The 13,773-nt window shown below is 36.7% G+C and overlaps 3 protein-coding genes across 4 annotated transcripts; all 3 read left to right on the top strand.

Moving 5' to 3' along the window:
* Positions 1-1,977: 1,977 nt before the first annotated feature.
* LOC18597222 (Ribosomal protein L4/L1 family) lies at positions 1,978-5,443 on the top strand. Of its 2 annotated transcripts, none has more exons than XM_007026120.3 (9): positions 1,978-2,133; positions 2,484-2,638; positions 2,721-2,782; positions 3,149-3,275; positions 3,692-3,840; positions 4,124-4,231; positions 4,322-4,441; positions 4,615-4,788; positions 5,045-5,443. In XM_007026120.3, exons 2-9 carry the CDS (start codon positions 2,533-2,535, stop codon positions 5,144-5,146), a joined length of 948 nt encoding a protein of 315 aa, XP_007026182.3. In that variant the 5' UTR covers positions 1,978-2,133; positions 2,484-2,532; the 3' UTR covers positions 5,147-5,443. The 2 variants fall into 2 exon arrangements, with proteins under 2 accessions (XP_007026182.3, XP_088663187.1); XM_088807061.1 differs by having other exon boundaries at positions 1,991-2,133; positions 2,464-2,638.
* An 813-nt stretch (positions 5,444-6,256) lies between these two features.
* On the top strand, positions 6,257-9,286 carry LOC18597221 (chromatin remodeling protein EBS). Its single transcript, XM_007026117.3, has 5 exons — positions 6,257-6,523; positions 6,964-7,306; positions 7,406-7,474; positions 7,573-7,708; positions 8,997-9,286. The coding sequence occupies exons 1-5, from the start codon at positions 6,424-6,426 to the stop codon at positions 9,021-9,023; spliced, it is 675 nt and encodes a 224-aa protein (XP_007026179.1). The 5' UTR covers positions 6,257-6,423; the 3' UTR covers positions 9,024-9,286.
* A 552-nt stretch (positions 9,287-9,838) lies between these two features.
* On the top strand, positions 9,839-13,723 carry ALE1 (PA-domain containing subtilase family protein). The gene is made up of 10 exons (XM_007026115.3): positions 9,839-10,023; positions 10,229-10,373; positions 10,471-10,868; positions 11,006-11,101; positions 11,214-11,283; positions 11,505-11,787; positions 11,899-12,239; positions 12,335-12,602; positions 12,698-12,970; positions 13,052-13,723. Exons 1-10 carry the CDS (start codon positions 9,842-9,844, stop codon positions 13,462-13,464), a joined length of 2,469 nt encoding a protein of 822 aa, XP_007026177.3. The 5' UTR covers positions 9,839-9,841; the 3' UTR covers positions 13,465-13,723.
* Positions 13,724-13,773: the final 50 nt, after the last annotated feature.

Here is a 13,773-nt window from a genome sequence, read left to right as displayed (position 1 = left end):
TTGGGAGATGGTACTCTTTCAAATTTTCGTTATTTGATTTCCGCCTGTTTAATCTATTTCTAGATGATTTTTCTCTAAACATTATGGTTTTAGCTCCCTCCATACACTTTTTCCTTTATTCATAATTTCTTTTTGAGATATTTCAAAATAAAGCTTGTTTAGATATTTAATATTTCTCTTTTATATATTAAAAAGTAGTGAACATTTATATTATTGTTTAAATTTCAATATAAAATATCATAATTGAAGTTTTTGTCTTAATTCGTGTAGATTTATGTTAATATCAAACATGATAAAAGGCTCCTTGGATGAGCAAGGTTTTGCCAAAATGAAAATCCTTCCAAGAAAAACTAAATATTGAAATAATTAAAAAATATTTTATTTACAATAGTAATTATTAGTATCAAGAAAAAGCCTTCATAACTTGATATTCAAATAATGGCATGCATATTCAATATAAAAATAAACATTTCAATGGTTCTTGAAATTGAACTATTCTAAATACTTTTCAGAAAATGTTTAGAACTTATACTTACTTGAAAGGTAAAAAATTGATTTTAAATGTAAAATATTTTGAGGCAGTGGAAAAAATTTATTGATCACAAAAAATATCTTACGGTTTAAAGTAACATAAAACATTTTTAAGAGAAAATAACAAAACATAGATTGGATAAATATTAATATTTAATTTAAAATATTAAAAAATTTTAAAATAGATTAATATTTAAATTATTCGATATTATGAAAGTGAAAAAAATTAATGCAATTAAAATTTTCATTAATAAATTGAATAAATTTACTAATAATCATAATAAAATATTTTCAATGATAATCATTTCATGAATATATATATATATATAAATATTGATTTTGAATGTCTTATATAATTGATAAATATTGATATTTTTAATGATATGGTAAAAAAGTGATAAAATATTTTTTTTTTTTGAAAATTAAAATTTTACTTTAATTATAAACTAACATTGTATAACAATTAAAGAATTGTATAAATGATTCTATTATATTAATTATTAAATAAAATATTCAGATACGACCATGCTTAATTGGTATCTATAAACAATCATTAGCCGGATTCAAACAACTTAATTGCTGCAAACTATTTTTCATTTAAAAGAAGATAATTTACCAGTAAAAAAGCATCGGGTTCTATACTAATAGTACGAACAAATGGTCCACTTTCGCATGGATGCAAAAGAGGTGCGAGGCAACTAACAGCATTTACTGCCAGGTTGATAGGCCATGCATCTATCCTGCTTCCACTATTTCAATCTAGTGGGTCAACAACATGTCAATCAAATGGAATTTCACACAGATGTGGTGTAAAGATAAGGCATGAGCTTCTTTTTACGTATAGTTATATATACGAGGTTAAATATTTTAAAAATATTATTATTTATTTTATTTATTTTCATCTCTATTTTTTATTTTGATTCAAAATTAATAAAAATCAAATGACGCCCTATTTATCATCTTTAATACTAAAAAACTTCATTAGCGATGGTGAAAAATATTTTCCACATGATATACAAACGATAGAAAATATTTTCGATAATTTATCCAAATAATAAAAATATTAAATTTTTCTGTAAAATATTTTATACTGAAAAAATGTTCTGTTTTTTTTTATTACCAAACAAACCCTTAATCATATAATTTATTTTCAGAAAAAAAACATATAATTATTTTTTAGCAATAAAAAAGGAATAAAATCATGAATATACAAAAAGGTTTATGACATTTTCAAGAAATTACATGCCATATTTATTTAATAAATAGATGTATAAATCTTGTAAAAAAGAAAAATAAAATTATTCATTCACTAATGTAATGGGCTTGTCTAAATAAAAGCCCAAATCATGTCATTAAGAACTTTCGACTTAAGCCCAAACCGAAAATTCGATTCGGCCCAACATTTGAAAAATAAGGAGAAAAAGGGAAAAAAAAAAAAAAAAAAAAGGAGCGAGAAGGGGTTTTTCATTTCTCGATGCGACTAAAACCCACGCTGTCTTTGCCTCCATTCTTAAAGATCGGCGGCCTCTGGCGGGACGATCGACGGCCAAAGTTTTCCGGGCTGATTTCGACGGCAAGATTTCTGCCACGTCCGTCCTCATGGTTACTTCTCTTTTCAGCTCACATTTGCTTCTTCCGTTTTTACATTAAGGATTTGTTAAGTTTATACTTATAGATGTTTAACGATTTGATTAGCAACTGAATCGAATTGCTCATCATTTTGGGTTTTATTGTAGCTTCATGTGACCTCACGAAACTATAGCTGCTTTTATTTTTTCCCTAGTTTTTGGTATATGGAATTTTATCAAACACATTGTGCTCGCAGTGTTAGATGCAAGTATTCGATTTAAATGGGTTTATGAATGTATTATTAACATTTTGGGCTAAATTTATGGAACTTAATCTTGAGTTAAGTTTATAAACCGGATGAAGTTCGGATTTTTTATGAACAGGTGAGTTTTTCTTGCTGCTATTGATCAAGTAGTTCCTTGTTTTGGGAGTATGGCTTTGTCGATCTCAAGAAGGATTTTACGTTCTTTTGGGTCATTGTCTGCCTTAGCTCGCTGGGATTCTCTAACTATTCCATCTCATTCGTTTCAAGCTTCTGGTAAGAGTAATATACTAACATGTCAAACTCTCTTATTTTGCTCATCTTGATTGCATACTTGACTTGGTATTTGTTTTTACAGATTTGAATGCTTGTATTTCTGGGGATAACTTGCCTCATGCAGAATGTTTTAGCTTTTCAAAGGTATGTGCTCATTCTGTTTATTTTTAAAGGATATTTAGCATTGTATTATGTAATAAACAGTTGGGCAGCTGGAAAAAGGAAGAGGGATCTAGATTACTTAGTTAACGATTAAATCCTTGTTATTAATTTAGAAGAATAAGCAGGGATATTTTTTTTTTTGTATCTGTTGAAGGGTAAATACCTACTCTAGACATCATAGGAATTCTGGATTCTTTTTTTCAATCTGTTATTGCTCTTTTAGTCTCTTTTCCATTGTTGATCGTGATGTTGTGTTTATGCATTTAACATGCTAATCCCTTGTTTCTTCTCATTCATGGCTGTTTTGTATTTTATCAACGAGCCTGTCCTACATTTTATTTGGTGCAGGGTGGTTTGTCTTTCCTTGCTTGTCGGAAGTTTGCAACTACAATTTTGACTCCTGATTCAGCTGAAAGTGCTTTTCCATCTGATTTACTGTCTGCAAAGACTGTACTTACACCAGATCGTACTATAGGTATAATAAAAGAGAAACCATATTCGTTATCTACAGTAACTGCTTGCCTTTAAAGTGAGATAGTTGTACTCTCATTTTGCTGTAGTTTTTGAAGCCAATACAATTTGATAGGAAACTGGTAGAATTTTCTTTGATTTTAAGAGTATCACAGATTGAGGCCTAATGTTGCTGTTTCTAAGCCACTATATAATTGTTTTTGTGGTAAAAATGCTTACAAGAATTATCTTGACATATGCGACCTTTGAACCTGAATATCTGCAATTGGTTTTATATTGCCTTCTATTTGGCTTCTTGTGTTAGTTAAACTATCAGTTCAGCTTATAAGCCTTTCAGTGATAGCAGAAATAGATTGATGGTATTTTTTTCTGTTTAAATTATGGAGCAGTGATATATTGATTTAGTGTATTGTCGTGCAGGACTTTATCAGGACCTAGTAATTCCAGTGACAAATTTTCATAATGAAGACAAGGGCTTAATGGTTTTGGCTGGTGATGTTTTTGATGTACCTATTAGAAAGGATATTATCCATCGTGTTGTACGATGGCAGCTTGCAAAACGACAACAGGTGCCATTTCATTCTCCTTTTGGGAAACTTGAAGCACACACTTGTAGGGCCCTCTTGATGTTCATATGAAATCTTCAGACTATTCTTATAAGTTCTGAATTTAATACATTCTTAGTCTCTTACTTCTTTATCCTTGTATTTTTTCATGAATAGGGAACTTTTTTTTTCTTTCCTTCTTTTTTTCATTTGGAGGGGTAGTGTTAATTTTGCTCTTCTACATTTATACACTGTTTATGTTCAACATAAATTGCATTAAAATTAATGCCAATTTTATGGTCAACAGGGAACACATTCAACCAAAACTATTAGTGAGGTTAGTGGGACTGGTAGAAAGCCCTGGCGGCAGAAGGGTACTGGTCGAGCCAGGCATGGAACGTTGCGTGGTCCCCAGGTCATTATTCTGCACTTTGATTGTGAGAAGTTTTAGAGCTATATAGTCTTTTTTCTATGGCCTTTAATTGATTTTATTGATTGATAACAGTTTCGAGGTGGTGCTACAATGCATGGCCCTAAGCCAAGAAGTCATGCTATTAAGCTGAATAAGAAGGTTCGACGTCTTGGACTGAAGATTGCACTGTCTGCTAGTGCTGCAGAAGGAAAGGTAAGTCATTACCATCCATTCGGTATGGCTTGTGTATTAAACAGTTCAGATTCTTAGTACATTTTCATTTTATAATATGACAGTTTATACGTTTATGCATGAATGCATTACAATGTTTTTGAGTCCTAATTGAGTTGTGAAACCTAACTGGTGAATATTGCACAATTCAACAGCTTCTTGTCTTTGAGGATTTGGAGGTCCCTACTCATAAAACCAAAAATATTGTGAACTATGTAAATCAAATGGAGAAAACCAAGAAACTTCTTCTGGTGGATGGTGGCCCCATAAATGAAAAGTTGAAGCTAGCTACACAAAACCTGCATTATGTCAATGTGCTGCCATCAATTGTAAGTTGCATTAATAATAAAAATACAATGTTTCCTTTGTTACCAAATACATAATGTAACTGCTGGCTTGCCTTTGTCAACAATGGCATGGTGAAGTACTGTTTTATTATCACTGTCATCTTGATGATTTGGATTTAAATTTATTCCAATGCTCTAAGTATCTCCCTCAAATTGATATGTTAATCTTGGGGACTGCTCTGTGTTTTTGAGTGCTTTAATAAGCTATTTCTGAAGTTGGTATGCATGTGTTTTCCAGGGCTTGAATGTCTATGGCATCCTGCTGCACGACACATTAGTGATGTCCCGTGATGCTGTTAACAGGATCGTTGAGCGAATGCACACTCCAATCAACCGCTGAACTAGAATCGTGTGCCTTTTCTTCCATTAGTTTTCTCTCAAAATAGGCAGCCTTTCATTTTGATAGAAGCAGGTGAGAAAAAGAGAAGCCCGAACAATTGTATGTTGTCTATGATAAAACTTTCAAATGCATGGCTGGATGTGTACTTCATTTGTATCAAACATTGCACATTCAGCAATTAATTTTGTAGTCCGAATTTGGTGAGCCGAAACACAGTGCTGCCGACTTTCCGGCAACTAAGACAAGTTTGTAACTTTCCTCCTACATGGTATCAATCAATAAATTTTCTTGCCCTTAGACATTGCATTTCTGACACGAACTTCATTCCACTGGAAACGTGTTGCTGCTGACTCTTCATTCCTCGACATACATTTGTTCCTAGTACCCGAAACATGGACCAGTGACGATGAAAGGTCAAAGGTCTCACAGAATTTGGGGGCTTAGCCCCTGTGAGTCAATCATTACTGTTGAAGCCATGGGCCTGAAGGGCCGACTTCGTGTAGAATCATGGTACCAGGTGCAAGAAACTTTACTTCTAGCTACTAACAATTTTTCAGGTTTGTAAGCGTAAAACAGACGTTCTGTTTACGGAAAGGATCATTTCATTTCAACATTATTCTCTATGGATGATCATGTCAATATGTGGTTAACTTTTGTATTAAAAAAATAGGGAACCCCATTTTGAAATGGTCGGAATTCTCGGTATTATCTATTCCATACGGATAAAAATAGAGGAATAAATCTTTTTGAAAAGAGAGTATGGGCCTCCTTTTCTTTCCATACCCAGCAGTTTGAAATGTGACAGTGTGGGTCTCAAGATGGAGCCCAACAGTGAAACTATTACAGCAAAAATGAAAGAAAATGGGAGAGGATATGAAGACAATCCTTCGCTGCAGTGATGTGAACGTGGCAATATCTAATTAGCCAAACAAAAAGACAACTGAGAGATGAAAATCTAGCTGCCATGCTTACCTGGGTAATCAGAATTACTACACCAAAATTACAGTTTTAAATTATCCACATTGTTTTGTTGGAATAAAAAATAAAAATAAAAATTCACTGTAACTCAAGCTCTGTATAGTCTCCAGAGAGTACTCTCTTTGTCTGAGTTGTCTCTGCTCTCTCCCATGAGGGGAACTTAGGGTTTGGTTTGTCTCTCTTTCTCCCCTTAATTCTTCAAAAGCTTCTTCTTTTTCACCATTTTGAAGGAAAAGAGTCTGCAACTTTTTCCTGTAAAACCCTGATCTTGACCTTAGCTGAAAAACCCTAGCTTTCCCATGGCAAAAACAAGACCAGGGCTCTCTGCTACCAAGCCTAAACCAGGGAAGAAGGACCTTGACTCTTACACCATCAGAGGCACCAACAAAGTTGTCAGAGGTACATGTTTTTTACATTGTAGATATACGTCTACGTATACGTTTATGCCTTTAGAAAAAAAAAAATAGTTGCTTTGGTGGTGTGGGAAAATGTTTTCTGGGAATTTTGGAATCTTTGCATTTCGTGTTTATCGATATGAAATTTTCAATTATGTTAAGTAACGTTGGTTTTGAGGGTGAAGAAGTGAATTTTTGGTTTGTTTAGGGAGTTGGGTTTTTGTGTGTTAATGGGTCTAATGGATTCAAAGGCATTCGTGTGGAAAGATATGAGTCTGTTGGCAGAGGAAAGGTGGTGGCTTTGCAACTGGGGATTGTTAATGCATCTATCAAATTGCATTTAACATCAATGCATATGCATATAAGGGTGTTTTAGAGGTGTAGATAGATGATAAGAAATGTAAAATTGTGATGCCTAAGAGTGAAAGTTTGATGTTTTTGCAGCTGGGGATTGTGTTCTGATGCGTCCTTCGGACACCGGTAAGCCCCCGTATGTGGCACAAATTGAGAAAATTGAAGTGGATAGCAGGAATAATGTGAAGGTTCGAGTGCGGTGGTATTATCGTCCTGAGGAGTCCCTTGGAGGAAGGAGGCAGTTCCATGGAGTGAAGGAGCTGTTTTTGTCTGACCACTATGATGTGCAGAGTGCTCACACCATTGAAGGGAAGTGTATTGTTCATTCTTTCAAGAACTATACTAAGCTTGAGAATGTTGGTGCTGAGGATTACTATTGTAGATTCGAGTATAAAGCTGCTACTGGAGCCTTTACACCTGACCGAGTTGCTGTGTGAGTAGTATGATCTCTTAGTTTGTGAAACGTGATTATTCCTTATTCACAATATGGCATTGATGGATCTTGGTGCCCCTGGGCCTTTCTGTTTTGAAGGTACTGCAAATGTGAGATGCCATACAACCCTGATGATCTTATGGTGCAATGTGAGGGCTGCAAGGACTGGTATGGTTCTAATTCTATAGTTCTTTTAATGATTTACCGGTGCCACCTGCCCTATAATTTTTATGATTGCTGGAATGTTTTCCTCATCATTCTTGTAGGTATCATCCTGCTTGTGTGGGCATGACAATTGAAGAAGCCAAAAAGTTGGATCACTTCGTGTGTTCTGAATGTTCTGAGGATGATGTCAAAAGATCACAGAATGGATTTCATGCATCGCCAGCATCTGATGCCAAGGTAAGACCATTTTTTGATCAATTTCTCATGATTCAAGGCCAATTATCTTTATATCTTTAGTCAAATCAGTTTTTGCTAGCCTTGTGATACACAGTTTGCCGGTTCTATTTTTGGTATCCTCTGAGGAAGTTTATGAATGTAAGGAGCAATTAATAGGAATCTTCATCCTATGCAAACATGCATCAAACCACATGCAATGTGAAAAGGGTATTGATACATTGTTGTTCCAATAACAATTATCAAATAGTGGTTGCTAAGTCGTATAAGTTGTTTGAAACAATGACAAGAATTCTTGATTTCTTGCAGAATGTGAAACAATAGTTGAAAACTTATTAGATTTCCATATGGTTTATATTGGACTCTATGTGGATGTTTGTTTTACTGAGTTTATTGTATTCAGTAGTAGCATGCAAATTCTTCATTAGGTGCCATTATCCTCATGTCCTTCCGAATTATATTCTGGGCTACAGGGCTGTTCATAAAGCCAATGAATTGGAAAATGCATTCCTAAACATTGGCATGTATAGCATATATAGACTACACTTACTGGACATCCTTAAGTTAATGTTGGTTGTATATGTTAGTACTACTATTTATAAATGGATAGAAAAGTTCATTTACTAGGGGATCATTTAAGGAATGGTAATTGATGCACATGCTTTTACCTTATAGGACCCAATTTAAAGATGAAGTGAATGCTAAGACCTTAATCAATGCTTTTTAACTGGGAGGTGTTAGATGCAGGTTCTTCTTATATTTCTATTCAGTGCTACTGCTTTTTGGATAAAATGCTAGGGTTCATATACGGCAGGGTTATCTATTCTAGTCATTATTGATATAGATTTGGTCTGACTGCCTGCCATATCTCATGGTATATTATTGACTCATACCTACACATGTGCCTGATTTGTTGATTGGTTCCATGTCTTTGTCCAGCAGTGTGCACGGTTATTATTTCCATTTCATTACATTTCTAGGATTGGCAGTGTCTTTTGCTGGTCAATACTGTGATTGGTACGAACATGTATCCAAACATTTTACCTGGCGCCTTAGCAGATGGTTTGTGTTGTTGCCCATACTCTATTACTTTTGCTAATTGGGCTTGCACAACATCACAGAGAGGTGTAGGCAATCATCTCATACTAGACATGAAGTTTGGAGGGAATTTTTGATATAAAAATGTCACTTCATACAGAGAAAAGTCCATTAATCTGAATTCTTTGCTTTGAAAATAATTATATTGTGTTTTGAGGTTCTGCCTGTACTCATCTTTTGCAATCTTTTCCAGGTGGAGCCCAAACGAAGGAAGAGATAAGTGAACCATGGGGAAATTTTGTTGCATGAGAGGAGAAGACTCCTTATGCAGGTTTAGCTTGTAGCCTGTTGTTGTGTGAGTTGTATAGTGCAGGAGTTTGTGTGCTTTGCCCAAACTGGTGGCTGTTAGTAACTTATGTGATGGAGAGATCTGTATCTGTGTTAGGTTTAGGAGATTAAGTCTGTGCAGGAGGATTGATCTGTAGTTCTCTCATGTTGAACCAATATTTCCAGTGGAAAAACTTTCAAGTACCACCTTTCCAATCTTTTGCTCTCCTTTCTTGATTATGCATTGCGCTAACTATCTTCTACTCCAGGATTGGATCGCCTTCCATTCCTTAGCCAAATTCAATTCTTCATTTGATTAAGCAAAAGTTTCTGTTGAGAGCTTGAGAAAAGCATTTCCAGGGAGTTGCAGAGATTATGATCAAAATAAGCGGTGCAATTGATTGACTCGTAATCGTGCAATTCTGCCAATAGTTCTCCAGTTATTTCTCTAAAGCATTGCGCCTTTCTCGGTGGGTTCGGTGTGAATGGCATGGCCAAAGCATGCACAAACCGCATTTAATACTTAATTGCAGCCGCATTAACTTTGAATCTAAGCAGAAAAGGAAGGTAACCGTTAGTTCTCTCTCTTAAGTGGGGCGGAACCTTCCCCCTTAACAGCTCATGAACAAAGCTTTTACTCACGTTAACATTGTGGATAAGAACTCGTTTTGCGCTTAATTTTGTGAAGAGTTGAAACCTCCATCACCGTTCGTATTTAAACACGCGGCACACTCCGAAAGATTCATTCACATATTTTCCTTCATTGTAAACATGGCAAATGGGGTTGCTGCATTGGCTGCATCGAGCTCTGCAATTCTTCTTCTCTCTATGAGTTTCATTGCATCTTTTGCAGAAGAGAGAGCTATATATTTAGTTTTAATGGAAGGAGAAGCAGTAGCATTCAATGGCGATAGTCTACCCCGCCAACATGGCAGAAAATTTGACCCCAAGAGGTTATAAAGAGCATCATCGCCTTCTTTTCTTTTCCATTTCTAATTCTTGGAACAGCAGGCGGCGTATTCATCTTTAACGTATTGGAGGAAAATTGAAAGTTAATTTTATCTGTAAATCTTATCATTTGAGCATAAAATAATGGCGTTTTGATCTTCAAATTCGTTATCCATTAACACAGCTTTTGCTTTCTGTATCGACAAATAGTGAAGCTTCCAAGGTTCATGCCAAGAAGCTGGTAGACTCTCACGATCAAGTTCTGCAAAGCACTCTAGAGACTGGAAGCTATAACAAGCTCTACAGCTTCACAAACGTTCTTAATGGCTTTGCTGTCCACACTGCACCTTCTCAGGTTGGCCTTAGTGTCTCTTCCACTTAGAAACTTTCTGATGAACAAGGGAAACAAGAAATTTTTTCTCAGTTGGTAATTGTTATGGGAAAATTTTCAGGCTACGAAACTAAAACATGCTCCGGGAATAAAGCTGGTTGAGAGAGATAGAAGAACCAAATTGATGACTACCTACACCCCTCAGTTCTTAGGGTTACCTGAAGGAGTGTGGGCACAGGAAGGAGGAGAGAGAAACGCAGGAGAAGGGATTGTTATTGGTTTCGTCGACACAGGCATCAACCCATCACACCCAAGCTTTGCTTATGACTTAGTCAATCCTTTCACGTCCAATATTTCTCATTTCTCTGGTGCATGCGAGACGGGTCCTGAATTCCCACCATTTTCTTGCAATGGTAAGATAGTTTCTGCCAAGTTGTTCTCAGCTGGAGCTCAAGCAGCTGCTTCTCTCAACGCTTCAGTGGACATTCTTTCACCGTCTGATACCGTTGGCCATGGAAGGTAATTATCAAATGTATATATGAAACAAGGCTCAATCTTTCTTCTTTCTTCTTTCTTCTTTTTTGGTAGGTTGTTACATATTTACTTTGTCTTCATTGGTCTGTAACGCTGCTGATAAAAAACTGTGCTTTTTTTAGCCACGTGGCATCAACTGCAGCTGGAAATGCTGGGGTCCCTGTGGTTGTGAACGGCTTATACTATGGGCGAGCCAGTGGGATGGCACCGCGTGCACGGTGTGTTCTTCAAGTTCTGTGCTGCAAGTAAATGGATTATTCTTAGTAATTTATTACCTTCCTAACATATGATTCTAACAATATTCATTGATTTTTTTTCTTTTTTGAATAGAATTGCTGTTTACAAGGCTATCTATCCAACAGTGGGAACGCTTGCGGATGTGGTTGCAGCCATTGATCAAGTAGGCACTGAATTCCATATCAGTAAAATTGAAAAACACGATGCATGCTTTCATGCAATGATCTGTTACAGTACTTTAGCTTTTCATGTGTTTCCATGAACAATATTAATAGATATCCACCCCGGAACAGGTGGCCGGAAATGGAGAAGGTTGGTGATTTTACTGAAAAGATAGCAAAAAATCAGAATAACTGTATGTGTTAATTTCTTGTGAGATTACAGGCAGTATCAGATGGAGTCGATATCTTGACGCTCTCCATTGGACTAGACGAGCCACCACAAGATACAGTCACATTCTTGAGCATGTTCGACATAGCCATGTTATTTGCACGAAGAGCTGCGATTTTCGTGGTGCAGGCTGCAGGAAATCAGGGTCCGGGTCCTTCAACAGTGGTGTCTTACAGCCCTTGGGCTGTCGGTGCGGCCTCTTCCAGGATAGACAGGAGGTACATTGGTTCTCTTCTCCTAGGAAATGGTCAAAATATTTCAGGTGTGGGGTTAACAGGTAACGTTTCAGTGTCAAATCAATGGAGACTTATTTCTTTTTTCATCCTTTCTTAGTCTTTCAACAGTGATTCGTTGAAATCTTTAAATTGATAACATTTCTGTTTCCTAGCTCCAAGTTTAGGAAATGGATCAGTACTCTATAAGTTGGTGCTGGCTAAGGATGCAGTCAATTTAAAAGGGGCATTCCCAAGGACTCCACCGTATGTTGAAGAGTGCCAATATCCAGAAGCATTGGACCCTAATATAGTGAGGGGTAGTATCGTTATATGCACTTTCTCGGCTGGCTTCTCCAACGAGACATCCACCCTGACAGCCATCATTGACACAGCAAGAACTCTCGGATTCATGGGTTTTGTTCTAGTAGCAAATCCAAGCTACGGTGACTTCATTGCGCAACCAATTCCCTATTCAGTTTCTGGCACTTTGATTCCAAAAGTAGCAGATGCTAAGGTAATAGTTTGTCATTCCACAGCAAACAATTAGCTATTTGTTCTTAACCGGCTTTTGCACAATCTTATGAGACAATCATCATCTTATGTTTGTAGATTGTATCTCAATATTATGAACAACAAACATATAGGGATGCAGGAGGCTTCGTGAGGGAGTTCAATGCAAGAGCTGCTATAGGAGACGGCAGAGTTGCTTCTTTTTGTGGGCAAGCACCCATTGTTAGCAGATTCTCTTCAAGGGGACCAGATTTCATTGACATTAACAAGGACCCTGCTGACGTGCTAAAACCCGATATTCTTGCACCAGGACATGAAATTTGGGCAGCTTGGAGCCCCATGAGTGCCCTGGATCCCATTCTGAGTGGTAATTAAACATGATCATCAAGCTTCTTGCTCATTCATATATAGTTCTGATTGCTTTGATAACAAGAGTTGATCAGACTCGAAATACTTAATCAGGATACAATTTCGCTCTGCTGTCTGGTACAAGCATGGCTGCACCTCATGTCGCGGGAATAGCAGCACTAATTAAGCAAAAGTATCCTTCCTGGACTCCGTCAATGATAGCATCCGCAATCTCTACCACAGCCTCCAAGTTTGATAATAATGGAGAGCTTATAAGGGCCGAAGGATCTGATGTTGGAAGCTTGTATTCCTCTACTTACTTTGATTCTGGCGCTGGCTTTGTTAGTCCAAGTCGTGCCATGGATCCAGGCTTAGTATTGTCATCAGGTAAACCCTGTCACTATCCCATTAACCTCTCTTCCACTTCCAAATTCTATTGACCTCAACTATTATTTTATCCTGAGGCAGAATTTGAAGATTACATCAGTTTTTTGTGCTCGATCCCCAATATTGATCGGTTTGCAATCAGAGCTGCCACTGGAGTATGGTGCAGTCGGTCCCTTGGCCTCCCAGCTAACCTGAACCTACCGTCAGTGACAATATCTGCACTTGAAAGATCAGTAACAGTGAGGCGGAGTTTCAAGAATGTAGCAACCAAACCAGAGACGTATGTCAGCTTAGCCATACCACCAAATGGGACGACAATCACCCTGAATCCACCTTGGTTTGCTATAGCCCCGGAAGAAACCCAGGACTTGGACATAGAAATCAATGCGATCCAATCAACCAACCAGTTCAGCTTCGGTGAAATTATATTGACAGGAAGTTTGAATCACATTGTGAGAATACCATTATCGATTAGGCCAGTTTCAACTGTTTAAGCGAAAACTCAAACAACTTGTTTTCTCTATACAGATATTACATTCTAGAGTTTATGTCCTGGGCTAATAAAATTTGCTGTATTGCAATAAGCCCCTGCTGCAAAAACATCATACCATATTTTCCTCTCGTTTTTACATGATAAATTAACAATGGGAACAGCCTATTTTGGAAGATACATGCGAGATTCATGCATACAGACAGAACATCTAGCTTCATGCAGCGAAAATTGTTCTTAAAACAAGAATTACTTTGTGTCGAAAAGTGAATCGTCATGTTCAGATTCAAAAGGGAAAAGCATACTGTCCGGG

This window comes from Theobroma cacao, chromosome 6, assembly GCF_053813885.1.
Source record: "Theobroma cacao isolate CCN51 chromosome 6, ASM5381388v1, whole genome shotgun sequence".
Classification (NCBI taxonomy): Eukaryota; Viridiplantae; Streptophyta; class Magnoliopsida; order Malvales; family Malvaceae; genus Theobroma; species Theobroma cacao.
The sequence above is the reverse complement of the archived record's forward strand: the minus strand, read 5'-3'. Positions and strand labels throughout refer to the sequence as shown.